This window comes from Neodiprion virginianus, chromosome 2 (assembly GCF_021901495.1).
Source record: "Neodiprion virginianus isolate iyNeoVirg1 chromosome 2, iyNeoVirg1.1, whole genome shotgun sequence".
NCBI lineage: Eukaryota > Metazoa > Arthropoda > Insecta > Hymenoptera > Diprionidae > Neodiprion > Neodiprion virginianus.
The window spans coordinates 39744870-39766846 of NC_060878.1; the positions used below are offsets into that span (position 1 = coordinate 39744870).

A 21977-nucleotide genomic window follows, 5' to 3' on the forward strand; every position below is an offset into this window, starting at 1 on the left:
GTCGACTCGGTACCGAGTGTGCGTTCCTAAGTACGTATTACCCCTTCCCTCCTGCGACCTCCTCCACCTCCTACTTCTCATCTCTTCGCAAGCTCTCAGAGTTGATCGTAATGTAACCAACCGCTTCGACTATAAACCGAACGACGACTGGTTATTATATCGTCTACACACACCTACGTATCTCAGAAAACGCGTTGTTTTGCTTCCTTCCATATGTATTACAGATTCAATTTTTTTATTTTATTTCTTTTTTTCTCGTTATACATATGGTACTTGTGTAGGTACTCGAGTTTTGATCCACACGTAGAGGCGCGGTACGAGTAATATTATGATACACGTTATGTTAGTCGGAAGATAACGAGGTTGAAGTAAGCTGCGTTCTAACGTAACGTAAGACTGTACGAAAAATCACTATTCTGCTATCTCGGAAACGCTTTGAAAGATTTGTGGTTTGTGAAATACGTGTATGAGTTTATATTCTGCTCTATCACGTTTTAGTGAAATTCAGACAAACACACAAATGTCGGATAATAATGATTTTTTGTTCCTCTTCTACGATTACATCGTCGATACATTCGTAACGTTACGAACGTCAAACTTGTTATGGAAAAAATAACGTTTTTCTCAGGAGTTATGATCCATGCTCAATTATCGTAGACTACAGTTTTTTCTATTCATATGTTGTACTGTCGTTCCAATGATTTTTCATTACGTAATTGAGTCGTATTTCGATATCGATTCAGAGTTTTTACCAAGGTTTAATGCCGAAGTATTGGCTGTTGATTAAGTTGAAAAGACACAGGGCTACAGGAAAATATATATCTACGTACACGAGGGATTTCACTCGAGCATGTTGTAGTTTATATTCGCCGCGAAAATTTTTCGAGATATATTTTTAATAATGAAGATACGTCGATACAGCGAACGAAGGGTCAAAGCTTTCTAATTGTAAAACTCGTACAGTAATTCACGGTCACTGCATGAAAATGTCGAAGATTTGACAATTTTTCGGCAAAATGAATTTAAGAATTTATATATTTCAAGTTGAAATATCTGTCCGAGGTATTTGTATTCGTAAAAATTTCCCCCACCGTTTATCGAGACAATTTATCATAACAATTGTCTCTTTTCTTTATCATCAAATGAATTTTCGTTGGAACAAAATCACGCAGACTTAAAATATAATATGTAATAGCTCCGAAGAACGTGATATTTTTCTTCAAAATATGTTCATGTTTTTCTTGCGCTGCACGTCGCTTCGTACCTCATACGCATATGGAAAATAAGTCTAAATATATCAACGACGTGCCATAAGGGACTATTCACACATTGCGTAAGCATATTATATGTGCGTGGGGTTGCTGAAAAATCTTGGAAGAAAATCTTACGTGTAAATATTCCAGCCACAACCGCGCTGTAAAGAGAAAATTTATATAATCATACGAAAAAATGTGTTACATTTTCTCTGTGTAAGAAATTGAATTTTTGGAAGAAGTTGTTCGATATTTTATTTACGGTCATTGTCGAAAGTGAAAGAATAAAAAGAAAATCGTCATTCTCGTGGTAATTTTAATTTTGATTAACTAAATCAGCAACTTATAATACTTATACCCTGGCTCAAAGTCTTTCTGGTTTCGTCGAATGATCGTAAACATCCGGAATACCACTTATTTTACGGTAATTTAATGTTCATTAATTCCTTACCCTTCCGGCTAACTTGTTTCCGGTCCGAAACAAAATTCGAGTTCGATTCTACACGAGTTATGTGACAATGATTTTCAATCTCCCACGTCTCCTCAGCTGCGTCACCGGTCAGTGTCACATAATTCGTACACAATCCAACTCGGATTTTGTTTCGGACCGGAAACAAGTTATCCGAAAAGGGGGAGCCGTTAATGAACATTACCGTACATCAATATCGAAGAACATTGTTTAATTCGACGATAAATCAGTTCCGCAAGTGAGAAATTACCGAGTCATTGTTATAACGCGTCGCGTTCATCGTTAAAGCGTAAGACTTACAATTAGTGGCCGGTAAGGGAATTCCAGAGTTATGGCTGCCGCGATTATTACGAGAATTGGCATAAGCACGGTGCTGTATTGCTTATACCCGCGAGCTGTCAACCTCGAATTACAAAACGTTAATTACCATTCATTCACCTTGTCCCCAACTGCTGCGCTGTCCGCGTATATACATATTCACGTCACGCGTGTATCGAAATTTTTCATACACCGGGTCTAAAAATAGCTCTAGAAAAAACCCGTTACACCGTTCGATCGATCATTTATATGAACATACGTATTTAACGTTACCGATCACACGTTGTCCTTACGTGATCTTTACGGTTGATTCGCGATCACCAAGGACCGGATTAATATTATACATGTAAATAGATATTTTTTAATCGAATCATTTTCAATCCTTATCTGATTTTTCTACATAAATTATGGATGTTTGGATCGAAAAAATGCAGTTTCCATTTCCCATGTTTTAGTTTTTCACATGTATATTACATGTACATATTTTGCAATTTTTTTATAAATATATTTATCCGGGCCCTGCCGATCACTGTTCAGCATGTAGAGGTATGTATATCGATTCCGTGCCGCGGTGATCGTCGGATGAACGGATGAACGAATGGTCGACGTCGTATTGTGTCGCTAGAATTTCAAACAATAAGTCGTTGCACAACCCATCGCATCGCGTCGGCCAGGGCTACAGGGTCCTCCGTCTGCAGCTTCTTGTGGCTCTCAAGGTGGTCCCATCTAAATATAGACGATCGAGGCCCAGAATAACACCGTCGGACGACCCGTCGACAATGACCAAGCCGCCACAGCCTTCTTCTTCTTCTTCTTCTTCTCCTTTTTCTTCCTCTTCTTCTTTCTCTCTGTAAAACCGGTGAGAACGAAGGGTGGGGGGTGAAAAAAAACTGGGTCGACCGCGTGTTTCTCATCTCGATTCGTCCGCTGCACTTTTCCTCTTTTCCTCTTTTCCTCTTTTCCAATTCACGTAACATTCTTCGGCTTCGTTGGCCGCTTTGACTTGTGCAGCGGTGTCGTGAGACGTCCGTTTTAGTTAAATTTGCATTTTGTTTGTGTAATATATAGTCATATGCAAAGTATATTCTTATGCAAATATCGGGACGTACTGCAGTTGCAAATTCCATCATCATCTCAATAATTTTGTGAAACGGCGTTATAAATTGTCAGGGAAGATTATCGTACGTCGGAAGGCGATCGCATGTTTAAAAATTTCATAGGATTGTAAGGATTTTTTAAATCCTATAATTTGACGTTTGCCCTGGACTTTAGTTACGGCGAATTTTGTTGGACATTTTTTCGATATTATGAAATATTTAAAATTAATAGCGAACCGTACACTCGGAACAAGCAAGTTGTCGTTCTTGGCTTCTTTTTATTTTTTCTTTTTTCAACGTTAATACGCGTATCTACAGTAAACTAATTCGACAGTAGATACGACGTACTATTGTCAATATACCAACAATCAAAACCAATCTCCATATAAGAATTTAAACATGCCGTGCATTTAACTGTGAATTTTTGTCTGTACCAAACGCTCATTATTGTTGCATGAAATTTTGTATATTTATACGTAATGTGAGTATACGACACTTGATTATGTCATCTCCATCATACTTCACGTTACGGTTTAAACTTTTAATCTTTGTCCCAGATCCTCCGGATCCTCGCTATTACCGCATGATTTATGCTAAGAAGTACTCGAGGTACACGTATGCATGTGCATTATGCCGGGTATAATGCACCTCGGTGCCGCACCTCTAACAATATACATATACGAGTCTCTGGTTGGGTGGGGGTCAGGAGGTCGAGCGAGGTCTCAATCCCGGCCTCCGCAGACGCCCGACAGGTGTTAAATCCGTCTTGACAACATCGTCGTCGGAAGACAATCTTGTCGCCTTCGCCTTCTTCTCCCTTCATCCCGTGCACGCTTGCACGCATGCATCGCGAACGATGCACACGCTGCAGCTTGGCAGGCCAGACTCGAGGATTCGTGCCCAACATATACGTACGTATTTATGCGCAAGAATTCTCCTCCCGCAGTGGGTAGGTCCTGTAGGTACGCAAGGTACCAACGCAACACTTGTTGCATTCAATTTTTGTAAGTATTTACACACGTATACGTTGGGTACAGGCACATGATCCTACGCAAGTACCTGGGTAGGTGTACATACCGCAACCCATGGATGCACCATGCACCATGCACCAAGCAACGGCAATTACTGTTAGTCGCGGCGAAGCTGCTGCTGCTGTTGGAAGTATAGTATATATTATATATGGCCGCATAATGCCTTTTAGCACTGCATAAAATGCGGTTTATTTTCACCCTATAGGTATATGGATAGGCCTCGACGATATAGGCACGTTCGTGTATGGTGTCATGTGAAGTATAGGTACCTGACTCACACGGTTCGCTGGAGGAATTATATCGCTCGTGAGCATGACGGTGTGCGACGAGATTGGGCGTGCGGAAATATACCTGTGTGTGTGTGTGTGTGTGCGCAACGATGCGTACCTTGTATTTTGGATATACGTATATATCCATATCCATATATATATATATATAGAGTAATGTTCATTAATCGCTTCGCAGTGGGTCAATATTTTTTTTCTTCTTTTTTTTTTTTTATGGAATAAAAACTGAAACGAATTTTCTTTGTACAGAAGTTGTACGTGTCTGCGATCAACGTATCGTTTGTTTCTTCTCCGTTTCACTTGCGTCGCTATAATCATATTGGCACAAAAAATTTTCTTAGAAAGAAAACTCGTCTCGTATTTGATTGCAAAAAAAAAAAAAAAATATTGCGAGCCATTGGGAAGACATTGTTACGAACATCACTGTACGTGACATTTATTCGACGAAGAGACACCATTTCTATATCGCGACGCTCTCCATCGCGTAATTGATGCCTGATTTCCGCTTCAAGACACGAATAAATCTTTACTGACTGATCGCGTAACGATTCTTATATATATATATATAAGATATATTGCAGTCATAACTGTAATAACAAATTTTCTTAGTGACGATAATTTGGGTTGAAATTGTTGTACCGCGTGATGGAAAGTAAAATTTTTCCAAAACGTAAGTATTTCAATCAAAATGTCGTTACAGAATTATGTGAACAATGTCGTTATAATGAACGATTTTATTTTGGCCATGTTACATATCATGGCGAGGATCATTTACCGCAGCGTATAATATCTTTCAACGGTGTAATTAATTATACCAACCTGTTTCCATTGAATACTGAAAATTTCCTTTCACCAGTTGAACGCATCTCATAGACGTGTATAAATAGCGTGTAAATAATACAAAATCCGAGAGTGGTAACGAAATGAAAAACGCGCCATATTTATCGCTCAATAAATATAGTCACCTGGCAAAAGTGATTATCCTAACAGCGGAGGGGCGGGGGGGTGGTAGGGTAGATTACTGCAAATGAGAATAGATGTTGAATCGATCAGCGTCACCGTTCCGATGCTCTGTGGCGATTAGACCGGGCTTAACGGGGTTGCGACTAATTGCCTGCTGCACTAGCTCTGACGATCTTCCTATAGGCTTGCCTGCTGCAGGCCATCGGCCTCACACACGGCTCGTCGTTGCTGGCTGCACAACACACGGTGACGACGATGCTGCCGCTGCAGCCGACGCGACGTCCTCATGGAGAAAAGAGATGCAAACAGATGGAAAGAGACGGGGAGAGAGAGAGAGAGAGAGAGAGGAAGGGCGATGGAGCGGCGGGAGGAAAAGAGCGTTTATGAATATAGATAGAACGCGGTACGGTGGAGATTTTCCGTCTCTCTCTCTCTCGCTCTCTCTCCCTCTCTCTGTCTCTCTCTCTCTCTCTCACACACACACCTCTCTCTCCGAGAGCGACAGGTGGCCGCTGCATCCGTCATCGATACGCCCGCGGCAGCAGCATTCAGAAATAAATTCCGCGTCTAGATCCCTGCATGCAGCAAAGATTGAAAATTATGTAGGAAGTCGGACTGTTATACTTTATACCTATTCTGCGTATATATATATATATATATATATTCGTACATACTGCGATTCGCTTTTACAGTCGCGCGTCGCGTATAACGTACGTGTGCAGGGTGTGTGCAATAATATAGGCGTGTGTAGTGACTCTGCTACTCGGATTCAATTCAATGAACCGCAGTGAGACGAATCCTTTCGATATACATACGATCCGTCCATCTATATATCTATAAACGCATACCCCGCAACAAGGCGACAAACAGCGTTGCATGATGGACTTGCAATGCATATGATGCAGCAAGTATTGTTAGATCCGGGGGGGGGGGGGGTAGAATGGTAAGAATTATGAACGAAGAAGAGTAGGAATAAGAATATGGAGAACAAAAAACAAAAAACACAAAAAAAAAAATCCAAGAAAGGACGGGCCGAAAGAGGGGGAGGGAGAGAACTGCAGAGAATCAAGTGCTGACCCCCAGTTGTCACATTTAATTTATATGTTAATGAGAGCATGTCACATTTCAGTCTACCGCCCCGTGCACTCCAGAGACGTCCACGTCCTCTCCTCTCCTCTCCTCTCCTCTCCTCTCCTCTCCTCTCCTCTCCTCTCCTCTCTTTCCTTTCCTCTCCCGCCCGCGCAGCAAGTTTATATTTAACCTACCGCCACACTGCGGCCTAACAGCGCAGCCCATTTTGCTGTGCACGCCGTTGCAGCAGCCAGCATTCAGCTCACAACAGTTTCGTTCCCTCTTCTCAAACCATATGCAGCAGCCTACACGAACAGCCTGCCGCCTTTCCGCAGCGAAAGGGTCCGTCGATTCTTAACTTCGAATTCTTCGGAGCATGTGCAATATGCTGCCTCGGCGGCTGGCGGCTATCTTGTATCTCTGACCGAAGCATGCGCCGATTATTATTTCAAATACTGCACGATCCCCGATCGCGTTACTTAACCAAGATTCTTCCATACCTGATTCGCTGATTGTGGAGGCCAGGGAAAAAGCTTACAGCATATCAGCGTGTATAGAATGCACGGAATATGGCGCTAATGCATTTCCTGCGTAATCGTGCTTCTACCGACCTATTGACAGGTATATCGTGTACCCGAGTGTCTGAGTACCACTCGACCCTGTTCCGCAAATTAAAAAGAAAAAAAGAAAAAAAAAAAAAACATTCTTTTTTACTATATCCCTCTGCATAATGCGTGCACTGACCATCCGATGCGCTTTTGTCAAGTCCGGTCTTTGTACACCGTATTTCTTGCATCACGTAAATGAAATAAAAAACTTGAAAAAAAGAACATTGCAACGAATGAAATGGGTTTTCATAGATGAGGAATATTTTAGAGAATGCCAGTCTTCCAGGTCATTTTTTGAAAAATTCATTTCCAGTTAAAAAAAATGGAAACGTGTTCGATGCAGGTCGGCACTGTTTGATTTATTTGCAGAATATTCATTTGTATCGAAGGTCTGTTTGTGTATGTTTGTTTTCCTTGGTCATTTTACAGAAATGCTCGGATTCGAAGGCATCGGCGGTGTCAACTTTTGCGCGGACGGAGCCGCCGGACACTCAGGTGTCGAAGTCCGTCATCGCGTTGCTGCTTCATTACAATTGGGACAAATTTTCTATAATAACGGAAAAATCTTGGGCGACCGTTGCTCACTCGTTGAAAGATCAGGCAGCTAAGCACAACCTCACTGTAAACCATTTTAAACCCGTCGAAGATCGGCACATTTGCTGCGAACAGAGATTGCCTTGCTGCGGAAACGATTGGTTTCAGCTGATACAGGACACCAAAAACATGACTCGCAGTCAGTCCGCAAGTTTTAAACACATTCTCATTTCATGTTCATTACAGTTTTTTTTTTTTTAAATCCCAATCACCGATGTACATGTTTTTTACTATCCTATTTTCAGTTTATATTTTCCTTGGGTCAGCCTCATCCCTGGTAGACATGATGAATTCAATGCAAAATCAAAGATTATTGGACGATGGAGAATATATGGTAATACATGTTGACATGATGACATATTCTCAACGAGAAGCAGAGAAGTACTTATGGAGTTAGTATAGCCATGCTTCTTAGAGAATTTAGTCGCTTATAAAATCCGACTTATTAATACTTACCGTACATTACAACATACATACCCGTTATATGATATTATACGATGAAACGCTAATCGCGTTTAATCGCTCACCCGTTTACCTCCGTATACTTATAATACACTGTTATTTTGTTTTTTGTTCTACCCTGAGTCATCTAAACCTTTGTTAGATACTTTTTACGTAGATTTTGTGTATATCGTGATACTTGAGTAAATTTTCCGCTTAATTGTGTACGTATAAACTGTGGATGGCAAAGAGACGCGTAGTAAATGGATTTTGTTTGTCTTTAATTTCAATAAATTCTGAAATAAATCATCCGCAGTAGTTTCAGTTAACGTCGTGTGCCACAAAGGTCACTGGAAGGCCATTGATTATCGTTGCACGGAATGAATACGTCACCGCTCACAGACTAGCGAGCAAATGATTCTTGTTTTCGTATGAATATCACAACATCGCATTACGCGTATTAAACTTTTGCAGTAATTAATAGTAATCCTGTTACGTGTAGGATTATATAATTCATATGATTTGTCTCGGGATTTGCACGTGAAATATTTTTTGCCAATTTATTAACGTATATAACAGTAATTGACACTGTGTTTATTTGACACTGGTTCACTATAAGTTTGCATATTTTTTTTTTTTAGGACCGAACAGTGTTAATACTTTACGAAATTGCTTGGAGCCAAAGGATTTTTTGAAAAAGGGTCGTTCGCTTCTGGTTGTTGTCGCTACGTCGCCGACTCAGGGCTACGAAGTATTTACTAAAAAAGTTAGCGACTACAACATAAAGGAACCGTTTCATTTCTCTATTCCTCCACTCTTCAAACAGTCGAATTTCGAAAAGGTTTGTCAATGTTTGAAATTTTGCTTTACAAAAATTAAAATAACGTATACTCTCATGTTCGTAGATCTATTCGCGTACCTACGTAAGTCAGTATAATCTTATAAATGCGGAGTGAACATGACGTATTACTCTTCGTTTATTCATTTTTTAAATATTTTATTTCCTTCTAATATTTTCAGCACGTATCTATTCACGCGGCCTATCTTTACGATTCGGTAAAATTATATGCTCAGGCCTTGGATCAACTCATTAGGGAGCACCAAGATCTCAGCGTCGAAGAGATTGCCAGCAATGGCACTCGGATAATAGAGACGATCATCAAAAGGCACACTTACGACAGTACGTATAACGGCATATACCTATAATCGTATCTAGTTCCGTGATAGCAAATTAAAACTGAATGGAAATTCATTCGAGTAGGTATAGTATTCGTATTCCAATCGCTCCGTTCTTACATTCACGATGTGATATTCACCGATTCTCATTTCCGCAGGTATTAGCGGAGCGACGATAAAACTGGACGAAAACGGAGACTCGGAGGGAAATTTCTCCGTTCTTGCACTGCAAAAATTACCTATGACGCGAGATAAATTTTCGTGCGATTACCAAATGATTCCCGTCGGGCAATTTCAACAGGGTGATACTATAGTGAGTGAGTTGTTCATAACACTCGTGAAAATATAATTATACCCGTACCTGTCTTTAAAACTCCGCCAAGTCTTCTTTTGGTAATCTGATTTATCAAATAATTGAAAAATGGATCAGAACCTCTGCGTTTTAGAGCAATTGAATTGCGCGATCAAGTTGTCTGAAGTAATCAAAATTATCGCATTTCAATGATGATGAATAATTACCGTTGCAGGTCTACAGGCCTATCAAGTCAATGGATTGGCCTGGTAAAAACAAACCGGAATCCGAACCCGGTTGTGGTTTTCGAAACGAACACTGTCCAATAATTGACACGTATTCGCGGAGCATTATCGCGGCAGGTGTACTAGCTGCCTTATTATTTTGCGCCGGAGTTATTGCCCTGAGTATATATCGAAGGTGGAAAATAGAACAGGAGATAGAGGGACTGCTGTGGAAAATTGATCCGAGTGAAATTCACGGCTATCCTCATCTGGACAACATGATGTCATCCCCTAGCAAGGTGAGTGGAATCGATTTTGGCAAATTTTTTATAATTTCGTTGATATTCCGGGAAAACTTGAGACATCTTGAGAGAACAATGACTGATGGAAAAGAGAAATTTGCAGAATGAGTGGAAATGATTTTTTTGGAAAGAATTTTCGTCTCCGTTGAGTCGTGAAAAATTTTCACCGTCATAGTTTATATGAATAAAAATGCTATCCTTTGGTTGGTTTTACAGTTAAGTTTAGTTAGTGCCATATCATACGAATCCAGGTGTGGAGGACAAGTGTTTGCACAGACTGGTCATTACCATGGGGTAGTTGTACGGATAAAGGAACTGAAATTCTCAAAAAAGAAAGACACCCCGCGAGACGTGATGAAGGAAATGCGCGTACTTCGTGAAATAAGACACGGAAATCTAAACTCTTTTATCGGAGCCTGCGTCGAACCCATGAGAATATTGCTAATTACCGACTATTGTGCCAAAGGAAGTCTTTACGTGAGTATAAACGTGATAATCGTGCGCCAATGACTGTGGCAGTCGACGCTAAGAATTGGCAGTAAACATTGTCGTTTTCATTGCAGGACATAATCGAAAATGAGGATATCAAGTTGGACGATATGTTCATTGCGTCGTTAGTTCATGATCTCATCAAGGTAAATTCATTTCGATGGATTCAAAGAATCCAACGTGCATTTCGCAGCAGCGTATACGGATTTTAGACAACCGTATACATGTTTAAAAGTATTACTTCACAGTTTACAATGCAATTATTTCCTTCTTCTGAATTTAGGGCATGCTGTACATTCACGAGTCATCCGTGCTAGTCTGTCACGGTAATCTCAAGTCTTCCAACTGCGTAGTAACGTCACGTTGGGTACTTCAAGTCTCGGATTTTGGTCTCCACGACATGCGACACTGCGCTGAATCTGACAGTATCGGGGAACATCAGTATTATCGAAGTAATTGATCGCTAAATTTTAAAGATAAGATTCAAGCGTGAGACACAGTTCCATTGATCGGTGAAAAAAAAATTAATTGAAATAATTTTTCAGGCTTGTTTTGGAAAGCACCAGAATTACTGAGGAATCCCAACGCACCTATAAGAGGAACTCAGGAAGGAGATATATATTCGTTTGCTATCATATTGTTTGAAATAATTGGACGGAAGGGACCGTTTGGGGGGGTAAATCTAGAGCCCAAAGGTAATTGACGAAATTTAAAGGTTTCATGTTTAGTCGGATAACTTTCGAAATATAACGTATAATTGAAATTATGGGATGATCAGAAATCATAGATCGAGTAAAGAGATACCCGGAAGAAGGAGAGCCGCCGTTTCGACCGAACATTGACATATTGTCGGATTCCGAAACGGGATCCAGCGATTACATAGTCAATACTATAACCGACTGCTGGGCAGAGAGCCCCGAACTTAGACCAGACTTTAAAATGATAAGGACTCGTTTGAAGAAGATGAAAGCAGGCAGGCACAGAAATATAATGGACCAGATGATGGACATGATGGAGAAATATGCCAACAACCTCGAAGATCTAGTCAGTGAGCGTACGCGCCTTCTCTTCGAGGAGAAACAAAAAACCGAAGATCTTCTCCACAGAATGTTACCTGAGTTAGTTATTTATCGAGTTCCATTTTCCTATTGTCAACAGTTCCGTGGATTATACGCGAGAAAAAATTTTTACGTATTCAAAAATGTTCTTTGATTTTTTCAGACCTGTTGCCAATTGTCTCACAAACGGTATTGGAGTTGAGCCAGAAGCTTTCGATTTAGTCACAATATACTTCAGTGACATTGTAGGATTCACTGCAATGTCAGCTGAGAGTACACCGTTTCAGGTAAAATTTCATTCACATTTGTCCCGTTGAGCCTTTGCAATTGTCGCAAATAACGTTAGACGCTTTGTATATGTATACGGATGTCGGAACGGATGTATGACACAATTTGTATATACTTGTGATTACAGGTTGTTAATTTCCTGAATGATCTGTACACTTTATTTGATCGTATCATCAAAGGATACGACGTCTACAAGGTTGAAACGATCGGAGACGCCTACATGGTGGTGAGTCTTACGAAGCTTGTAAATTTTTAACACGTAACAATTCTCCGATTAAATATAACCGCAACACGAAATTCCCGTGTTTATGTTTTTCCTCAGGTTTCCGGCCTTCCAATTAAGAACGGAAACAAACACGCCGGTGAAATAGCATCGATGTCCCTCGAATTGTTGAATGCTGTTAAACATCACACGATAGCTCATCGGCCGAACGATACGCTTAAACTCAGGATTGGAATTCACACAGGTATAAAAAGCTTCCGTGTATTAGAACTTGATACGCTTTGATTATTGTGAACTTTTTTATTTTTATTCCAATCGTGATTCCATATTTTTTACAGGCCCTGTGGTAGCTGGTGTGGTCGGTCTAACAATGCCGCGGTATTGTTTATTCGGAGACACCGTGAATACAGCGTCGCGAATGGAATCCAATGGTGAACCTCTGCGGATACACATTAGCGCCCAGTGCAAGGAAGCCCTCGACAAAGTCGGGGGATATATCGTCGAGGACAGGGGATTCGTTAATATGAAGGGAAAGGGCGAGGTGAAAACATACTGGCTTGTTGGAGCGACTGAAAAAGCCATACAGAAGAGAGAGGTACGTTTCTCTTTGACCATCGATGTCGCTTGGATCAACAGATGAGAGGGAACTTTTGATTCGAAATTATTAGCGAAATTAATTATTCTATTTCTGCAGGTGAATCTGGGAGAGCTTCCACCGCCTCTATTTTGTCGGCCCAGAAGAAGCCCGAAATTTAATCCCGAATCGAGACAAGCATCGCTTTTGGCAGGCCTTGGAGGTGGCGGTAGTAGAAGACACTCTAGCGTGCCTAGGCCGGGAAATACCGATGATTCGTCCTCGCAGCACGGAGGATCGAGTCCCGTACCCCGTTCCGTGACAAAGAAGCTGGAGCGGACTCCTCTTTACTTGCTTGACAGCTTGATGAGTAATTCGAAAATGACATTAGATAACATCGCGCTGCCTAGGGAGATGGATACCAGAGCTGCGAATGTCAAGCTTGCGCTCGACGACATGTTCGTCGACGTCAAACCGAAGTTCCGTAAGAATGCCAGAGTGTTATCGACGATAGCCGCATCCTCTTCGACGAGTGATTATCCGTCACCGACAATCTTGAGAGAATCTCGATCGCTGGATCCGTTCCCCATGGAACGGCAGTGCAGTCGGAAGCTTCAATCTCCGAATTTTTCTACCAAGGAAAATAAAAAGAGTTTCAGATCTATGGAGAATTGTGATGAGTGCACAAAGACTACATCGAAAACGGACGTATCAACCGATAAAGTGTTGAATAATAATTACCCTAATGGCAATGTGATAATAGTGCCTAGAACAGACAATGTAACTTGTGATGTAGATACTCCGTTGCTCTCAGGTGACGGAAGTTGCGTAGGAGAAGTAGTGCCTGTGAAACGATGGCGTTCGCTGGATCAAGTTGCACCTACTCCGAGTACAGGGGATGTTCCTGACAAAAAATCGTCGGCAAGGAACTCGATAAGAAGTTGGCTGGTGAATCTTTTTAATGGAAACGGTTTGAGAAGTAGCGACGCATCTCTGCGGAGGGGAGTGATAACAGGGTACGACATACAGTCGGAAAGGGAGAGTATAGTTTGATGATTCTCTTCCCTGTTTCATATTTTTTTTTCTTCTCCTAACCTTCATCACTTTCCGCCTTTTTGTATATAAATAATGACCTACGTGAAAATGTAGATCAATTGATAATGCAAAGGATCGTCAAAGTAATATTATTGTTATGAGTCATAAGCATGATGATTATCTGTTGCCATTTTAGCTTACAATTTAGGTATGTGCAATTTATGTATATGAAAGTTACCGTCAGTGTATATTTTTAATATGATAAAGATATTTTATAATTTGTATTAAAATGAGCGTTGAATGATGATGTTGATGGTGATTATGCGGTTAATACATAGTGCGGGACTGTTACTATGTTTATAAAATTAGTTTTAAAATACCTAAGCGTGTAACAAGAAATAAGAAACAAAAAAAAATATTTTATGAAAATCATTCTAACCAAAGTATACAAACATGAAATATGATCTTCCTAAATGAGATCGCTCTGTGCATTAGCACGAAAGTGAACCAACGAGACCTTAACAATGAAAATACAAATTGAAAATAAGGTAAGCACCGCTATCGATGCTCTTAGTCTCAAAAAGTGCTGTATTCTATATATATTTATATATACATATAAATATAAAATACAAATAATTTTATATATGCATAACATAACATATACTTGTTCACTGAAGGGAAGCAAATTATCTGTATGGCTGTGAAAAGTGAACTAGATCGTACCTAAGGTGCTTAGTAATATATCATGTTGTCAAATGTATATAATAAGTAAATAATAATATATCTATGTGAAAATGAAATGTAATTTTAAAAGAAAGCAAACAAAAAAATTTCACCTTCTGTAAATGCTAATTAAAAATTTACCTTTTCGAATCTTTAAAACTGTGACAATCTTGTGTAACAATTATCCCGTCCTAGGATTGAAGTAGCTTTGTATCCCGGACAGCGAAGAATTCGAGTGATTAATTTATTTACGCCCTAATTGTTACAAATTATATAGTAAAAAAGTGCCTACCGTTATCGATAATAATATACGAAATAGATATGTGAAGCTAAGAGAATTTCACTATCCGACAGATGATTATGATATACTATGTACATTTTATTTCAATAATAACTTACAGGAAAAAGACATTGCTTGTACAGATTTTTTGTCATTAATGTGATTGAATCGATTTTGAAAAACTATAACTTTGGCTATCTCGAAAAGTCTACGCGCACAATCGAAACTAATCGTGCCCTGATAAAAATTTAGACAGAAAGTCGGTGGGTTTCTTTTCCTCGGTTTCCTTGAAGTAGTTCATGAGCGTTCCTTTCTGCTTCCAAATCTCCACAGTTTCCTTCAGTTCCATTTGACCCTTTGTAAAAGTAACAGATATTTCTCAAATGTCGATAACCAAAGTGTATCGGAATACTTCTACAATTGGATTGACATTGACAAATACAATTATTTCCAATTTTTAAAAGACCATAAATCTGAGAATTATGAATAATTTCAAGTTACGCTTAAAATGAGTGATAAAAAATGTACTTTACTTTTATAACAAGCAGATCTATGGCTCTGATGTCTCGCACATGAGCATTCTTCAAGAACTCCTCGCGAAGTTTCTTCCTGCACTGTATCACAGACTTCGGGATATGGTAATCCTGAACTAGATTAAAAAAAATTATTCATTTGTGGTAGAGTTAAAGTCTCTTGACATAAAAAGCGGGGCTTGTTAATAATTACAGCAGAAAATAAGTAGACAGTTTAGGTTAGGTTATTTATGTAATCGATAAAATATACTTGTTACAGGGCTAGTACATTATAAGATGACATGACTGAGTAACGAAGAGAAAAAGAACATTAACAATAAATGCATTAATATTGTAAGAATTGAGATAAGTAATACGGAAAAGCAATAACGAAGGAGAAAACTGTCTACGCACCTTGGAACGACGTTAAACGCTAGAAAACCAGATTTTGTTACGAATAGACGAAGTTCAGGTGTACCTACCGATAAATGGGATTTGGCGGTACCACGCTTTGTATAAGTTGAGAACTCTGGACCGTGCTTCAGGTTGATCAATGGATAAAATTGGTCGCACTTGGCGACGGACAGTCCTTACAGCGGAGGCCATTGCTATTTACTGGATCTGATTGAGATGGTGGAGTGAAAAATGTAGTCACGGTAGGTGGAATGGTTCGTACATTTCCCGCTACCTGCTGCTTCGTTTTCGACTGTACAGTAGCGACATCTTCCGGATATATCGATCTTCATTCAACTGTAAAGGCTAACAGAGCTAACAGAGAAAGGTTATAAAGCATGGGCGTAGAGTGTATCAGACGGATTACTCGTGCTCTGAAACCCAAGTCGTTGACTGAAGAATATAAAGACGTTCCAACGGTAGAGTTGAGAACTTACTGCAGAACATCAGAGAGTTACCGATTTCGACATGATGCTGGCTGCATTCACCTTCCGAGTAACACAGTCTTCGCAATGGTAAGCTCGGAGCCAGTGCATAGCCTGTGTGTACTGAGTGCCTTGTCGACGATGCAAGAAATTATAATGAGAATAAATTTCTTCCAAAATTTGTAGCAGAACAGTGATTTAATTAAAGTATAGGTACCCGAGAATAGAATGTATACATAGATCATAAGTAATAATAGATCAGATGTAATAATGATGCAGACACTAAAAAGTATATATGTATATGCGATCCATGTACGATATTAATATACATGATCCATTTACGATTAATACGTGACGCACACTATAAATTTTATAATTTTCCAGGAGACAAACTAGATTATCTACAAAAATACGGCTGTAATATGAAAACAGCACAATTGTTCATTTCGAAATGGGATTCTATTGAACAAGTGCTCGATGTATTCCATAACATTAATATTCATAATTATTCCCACAACTTTTCATTTGCTCTCTCGATCTTGAATTTTCGTTAGCTAGTCGCGAGTGAAGTATCTAAGTAGGGTGAAGATGCAGAATTGTTTTTCGAAATGTGTTCGTATGGAAATAAATTCAGAGTAACTGTAGTACATCACGGTTGCGCTAATTTTGATTGAGATGAAATGGATGCTCCGTATATGAGACAGTATTTAACGTAGTGTACTGATTTGAAGACCTAAAAACGTGGTTGTCGGCGATTTTTTTTTTTTTTTTTTGATAGGGAGAGAAAGGACGCAGCTTCTTGAAACTTCGAGTGTATTTTAACACACATTTGAAAGATACGAGCGAAATTTTTCATCATCCAACTGTCGCAGAACGGCAGCGTTATTAGCCGAGCCGTTCACTGAAGAATATATCTTCAGTCAACGGCTGACCATCGAAGGGCCTGGCCGCTTGAGTCTGGAATCGGCATGAGAGACGAAGTGTGTATTTCTTGTATGAAATGTGAAAACTAAAATCATTGTACATCATATCATATCATCATACATCGTACATCATACATCATACATCATACATCATCATACATAGTATTAAAGTTCGAATCCAAAGTTCGGATGTCGGATGTTCAGAAAGTGACGTCACCAATTCAAAATCAGCTAGCCGAATTCCTCAGTCTGGAAACAACCGCGCAGTAGAGCGGACGGATGAGAGTCGCGCTCCGCAAATTTCGAGTACCGGGTTCTCAACCTCCCGGATCCCGCGCTTCGGGTCCGCTACGTATTTCGAGTACCGGGTTCTCAACCTCCAGGATCCCGCGCTTCGGGTCCGCTACGCGGTGAAACTCGACTTCCAGGACAAGCGCTCCGTAATTTCTTTACTCCAGGTCCGCTACCTGGTGAAACACGACTTTCAGGACACGCGCTCCGTAGTTTTTGCGCTCAAGGTCCACTACCTGCAGGAACTCGACTTCCAGAACAAGCGCTCCGTAGTTTTGGCTGTCCAGGTACTTGACCTGATGACTTTTGACCTCCGGGAGTAATTTTGCGTAGTTTCGGCTGTACAGGTTCGTGACCTCGTGACTTTTGACCGAGCACTGTGTAGTTTCTGCGCGGGTCCGCTACGCGGTGAAACTCGACTTCCAGGATAAGCGCTCCGTGGTTCCTGGTTCATGTTTACAATAAATTATTTCAATTCGTTTTTTGCGCAACCCCAAATTCGGTAGCTGTCGGTCCGCTAATAAAATTTCTCGACTTCCAGGATAAGCGCTCCGTGGTTCCTGGTTCATGTTTACAATAAATTATTTCAATTCGTTTTTCGCGCAACCCCAAATTCGGTAGCTGTCGGTCCGCTAATAAAATTTCTCGACTTCCAGGATAAGCGCTCCGTGGTTCCTGGTTCATGTTTACAATAAATTATTTCAATTCGTTTTTCGCGCAACCCCAAATTCGGTAGCTGTCGGTCCGCTAATAAAATTTCTCGACTTCCAGGATAAGCGCTCCGTGGTTCCTGGTTCATGTTTACAATAAATTATTTCAATTCATTTTTCGCGCAAGCCCAAATTCAGTAGCTGTCAGTGCGCTAATAAAATTTCTATAACTTTACAATCTTCTCATAATCTTTTTGGTAAAATATGTCGATAAAAAAATTATATTAAACCTTACACATTATTTTTGATTTGTTCTCATGCTGAAAATATTTATTAGTATTCGAGGTATAACTCGAGGTGGTTGGCGGTGGTCGGAGGTGGACGAGGAGGAGGACGAGGAGGACGAGGATTTGTGCTGGGTGAGTAAAACACTTTTATAATATTTGATGGCAATTGTAATTATATTTCATCTGAAGTATTACAAACTTGTCACGTTTACAATAAATTATTTCAATTCGTTTTTCGTGCGAGCACATATTCAGTAGCTATGAATAATCTTGTACAATTTATTATATTATCAATTAGTTAATTGATATTCTTATAATGGTTAATGGCAATTGTCATTATATTTCATCTGCAATATTACAAACTTGTCACGTTTACAATAAATTATTTCAATTCGTTTTTCGTGCAAGCACATATTCACTAGCTATGAATAATCTTGTACAATTTATTATATTATCAATTAGTTAATTAATTACATTAATCCTTACACAATATTTTTGATGTGTTCCTATACTAAAAATATTCATTACTATTCCAGGTATAACCCGAGGTGGTCGGAGGTGGACGAGGAGGAGGACGAGCTGGGCGAGGAGGAGGACCAGCTGGACGAGGAGGAGGACGAGGTGGACGAGGAGGAGGCGGGGTGGGTCGTGGGAGAGGCGAGGAGGGAAGGGAAAGGGAAGGGAAGGGACGGGGAGGGGAGCGGGGAGGAGGGCGGGAGGGCGGGAGGGAGAGTGGGAGGGTGGGCGGGAGGGAGGGAGGGATGGCGGGAGGGGGGATGTCGATGCGAGCCCGTTAGAGTTAATAGAGCAGAACGCCCGCCCGCCCCTTCCCGCCCTCCCTCTATCCCCCCCTCCCGCCCTCCCTCCCTCGCTCCCTCCCTCCCGCCCTCCCTCCCGCCTCCCCGCTCCCCTCCCCGTCCCTTCCCTTCCCTTCCCCCTCCCTGCCCGCCTCTCCCCCTTCCCCACCCACCTCTCCCCCTTCCCTGCCCCTCCCCATCCCCCTTCCCTCCTCACCGCTCCCACGACCCGCCTCGCCTCCTCCTCGTCCACCTCGTCCTCCTCCTCGTCCAGCTGGTCCTCCTCCTCGTCCAGCTCGTCCTCCTCCTCGTCCACCTCCGACCACCTCGGGTTATACCTGGAATAGTAATGAATATTTTTAGTATAGGAACACATCAAAAATATTGTGTAAGGATTAATGTAATTAATTAACTAATTGATAATATAATAAATTGTACAAGATTATTCATAGCTAGTGAATATGTGCTTGCACGAAAAACGAATTGAAATAATTTATTGTAAACGTGACAAGTTTGTAATATTGCAGATGAAATATAATGACAATTGCCATTAACCATTATAAGAATATCAATTAACTAATTGATAATATAATAAATTGTACAAGATTATTCATAGCTACTGAATATGTGCTCGCACGAAAAACGAATTGAAATAATTTATTGTAAACGTGACAAGTTTGTAATACTTCAGATGAAATATAATTACAATTGCCATCAAATATTATAAAAGTGTTTTACTCACCCAGCACAAATCCTCGTCCTCCTCGTCCTCCTCCTCGTCCACCTCCGACCACCTTCAACCACCTCGAACAACCACCGATAACCACCTCAGGTTATACCTTGAATAGTAATAAATATTTTCAGTATAAGAACACATCGAAAATATTGTGTGAGGATTAATATAATTGAGTAATTGATTAATTAATTAATTAATAACATAATAAATTGTATAAGCTTATTCATAGCTACTGAATATGTGCTTGCGCGAAAAATGAATTGAAATAATTTAATGTAAACATGACTAGTTTGAAATATTTTAGATAAAATATAATTACAATTGCCATGAAATATTATAAAAGTGTTTTACTCACCGAGCACAAATCCTCGTCCCCTTCCTGAATCACCTCGATTACCCGCAACCACCCCTAACCACCCCCAACGACCACCGCCAACCACCTCGAGTTATACCTCGAATACTAATAAATATTTTCAGCATGAGAACAAATCAAAAATAATGTGTAAGGTTTAATATAATTTTTTTATCGACATATTTTACCAAAAAGATTATGAGAAGATTGTAAAGTTATAGAAATTTTATTAGCGCACTGACAGCTACTGAATTTGGGCTTGCGCGAAAAACGAATTGAAATAATTTATTGTAAACATGAACCAGGAACCACGGAGCGCTTATCCTGGAAGTCGAGAAATTTTATTAGCGGACCGACAGCTACCGAATTTGGGGTTGCGCGAAAAACGAATTGAAATAATTTATTGTAAACATGAACCAGGAACCACGGAGCGCTTATCCTGGAAGTCGAGAAATTTTATTAGCGGACCGACAGCTACCGAATTTGGGGTTGCGCGAAAAACGAATTGACATAATTTATTGTAAACATGAACCAGGAACCACGGAGCGCTTATCCTGGAAGTCGAGAAATTTTATTAGCGGACCGACAGCTACCGAATTTGGGGTTGCGCGAAAAACGAATTGAAATAATTTATTGTAAACATGAACCAGGAACCACGGAGCGCTTATCCTGGAAGTCGAGAAATTTTATTAGCGGACCGACAGCTACCGAATTTGGGGTTGCGCGAAAAACGAATTGAAATAATTTATTGTAAACATGAACCAGGAACCACGGAGCGCTTATCCTGGAAGTCGAGAAATTTTATTAGCGGACCGACAGCTACCGAATTTGGGGTTGCGCGAAAAACGAATTGAAATAATTTATTGTAAACATGAACCAGGAACCACGGAGCGCTTATCCTGGAAGTCGAGAAATTTTATTAGCGGACCGACAGCTACCGAATTTGGGGTTGCGCGAAAAACGAATTGAAATAATTTATTGTAAACATGAACCAGGAACCACGGAGCGCTTATCCTGGAAGTCGAGAAATTTTATTAGCGGACCGACAGCTACCGAATTTGGGGTTGCGCGAAAAACGAATTGAAATAATTTATTGTAAACATGAACCAGGAACCACGGAGCGCTTATCCTGGAAGTCGAGAAATTTTATTAGCGGACCGACAGCTACCGAATTTGGGGTTGCGCGAAAAACGAATTGAAATAATTTATTGTAAACATGAACCAGGAACCACGGAGCGCTTATCCTGGAAGTCGAGAAATTTTATTAGCGGACCGACAGCTACCGAATTTGGGGTTGCGCAAAAAACGAATTGAAATAATTTATTGTAAACATGAACCAGGAACCACGGAGCGCTTATCCTGGAAGTCGAGTTTCACCGCGTAGCGGACCCGCGCAGAAACTACACAGTGCTCGGTCAAAAGTCACGAGGTCACGAACCTGTACAGCCGAAACTACGCAAAATTACTCCCGGAGGTCAAAAGTCATCAGGTCAAGTACCTGGACAGCCAAAACTACGGAGCGCTTGTTCTGGAAGTCGAGTTCCTGCAGGTAGTGGACCTTGAGCGCAAAAACTACGGAGCGCGTGTCCTGAAAGTCGTGTTTCACCAGGTAGCGGACCTGGAGTAAAGAAATTACGGAGCGCTTGTCCTGGAAGTCGAGTTTCACCGCGTAGCGGACCCGAAGCGCGGGATCCTGGAGGTTGAGAACCCGGTACTCGAAATACGTAGCGGACCCGAAGCGCGGGATCCGGGAGG

The 21977-nt window shown here is 40.6% G+C and overlaps 2 protein-coding genes across 4 annotated transcripts in view; one reads left to right on the plus strand and one right to left on the minus strand.

Moving 5' to 3' along the window:
* LOC124296965 (receptor-type guanylate cyclase Gyc76C-like) overlaps positions 1-15939 on the plus strand; it is a 57507-nt gene extending 41568 nt beyond the window's left edge. For all 3 annotated transcript variants that reach the window (XM_046747468.1, XM_046747467.1, XM_046747470.1), the window contains exons 6-21: positions 7527-7830; positions 7937-8083; positions 8774-8973; positions 9153-9312; positions 9467-9621; positions 9836-10123; positions 10343-10603; positions 10690-10761; positions 10899-11067; positions 11161-11310; positions 11394-11733; positions 11837-11960; positions 12089-12187; positions 12284-12428; positions 12523-12779; positions 12879-15939. In XM_046747468.1, the coding sequence (XP_046603424.1) occupies positions 7527-7830; positions 7937-8083; positions 8774-8973; positions 9153-9312; positions 9467-9621; positions 9836-10123; positions 10343-10603; positions 10690-10761; positions 10899-11067; positions 11161-11310; positions 11394-11733; positions 11837-11960; positions 12089-12187; positions 12284-12428; positions 12523-12779; positions 12879-13811 (3804 nt within the window). In that variant the 3' untranslated portion in view covers positions 13812-15939. The remainder of the gene's footprint in view (positions 1-7526; positions 7831-7936; positions 8084-8773; positions 8974-9152; positions 9313-9466; positions 9622-9835; positions 10124-10342; positions 10604-10689; positions 10762-10898; positions 11068-11160; positions 11311-11393; positions 11734-11836; positions 11961-12088; positions 12188-12283; positions 12429-12522; positions 12780-12878) is intronic.
* On the minus strand, positions 14875-15933 carry LOC124296967 (NADH dehydrogenase [ubiquinone] 1 alpha subcomplex subunit 6). The gene is made up of 3 exons (XM_046747473.1): positions 15791-15933; positions 15330-15445; positions 14875-15151 (listed from the first exon to the last, which is right to left on the minus strand). Exons 1-3 carry the CDS (start codon positions 15912-15914, stop codon positions 15023-15025), a joined length of 369 nt encoding a protein of 122 aa, XP_046603429.1. The 5' UTR covers positions 15915-15933; the 3' UTR covers positions 14875-15022.
* Positions 15940-21977: the final 6038 nt, after the last annotated feature.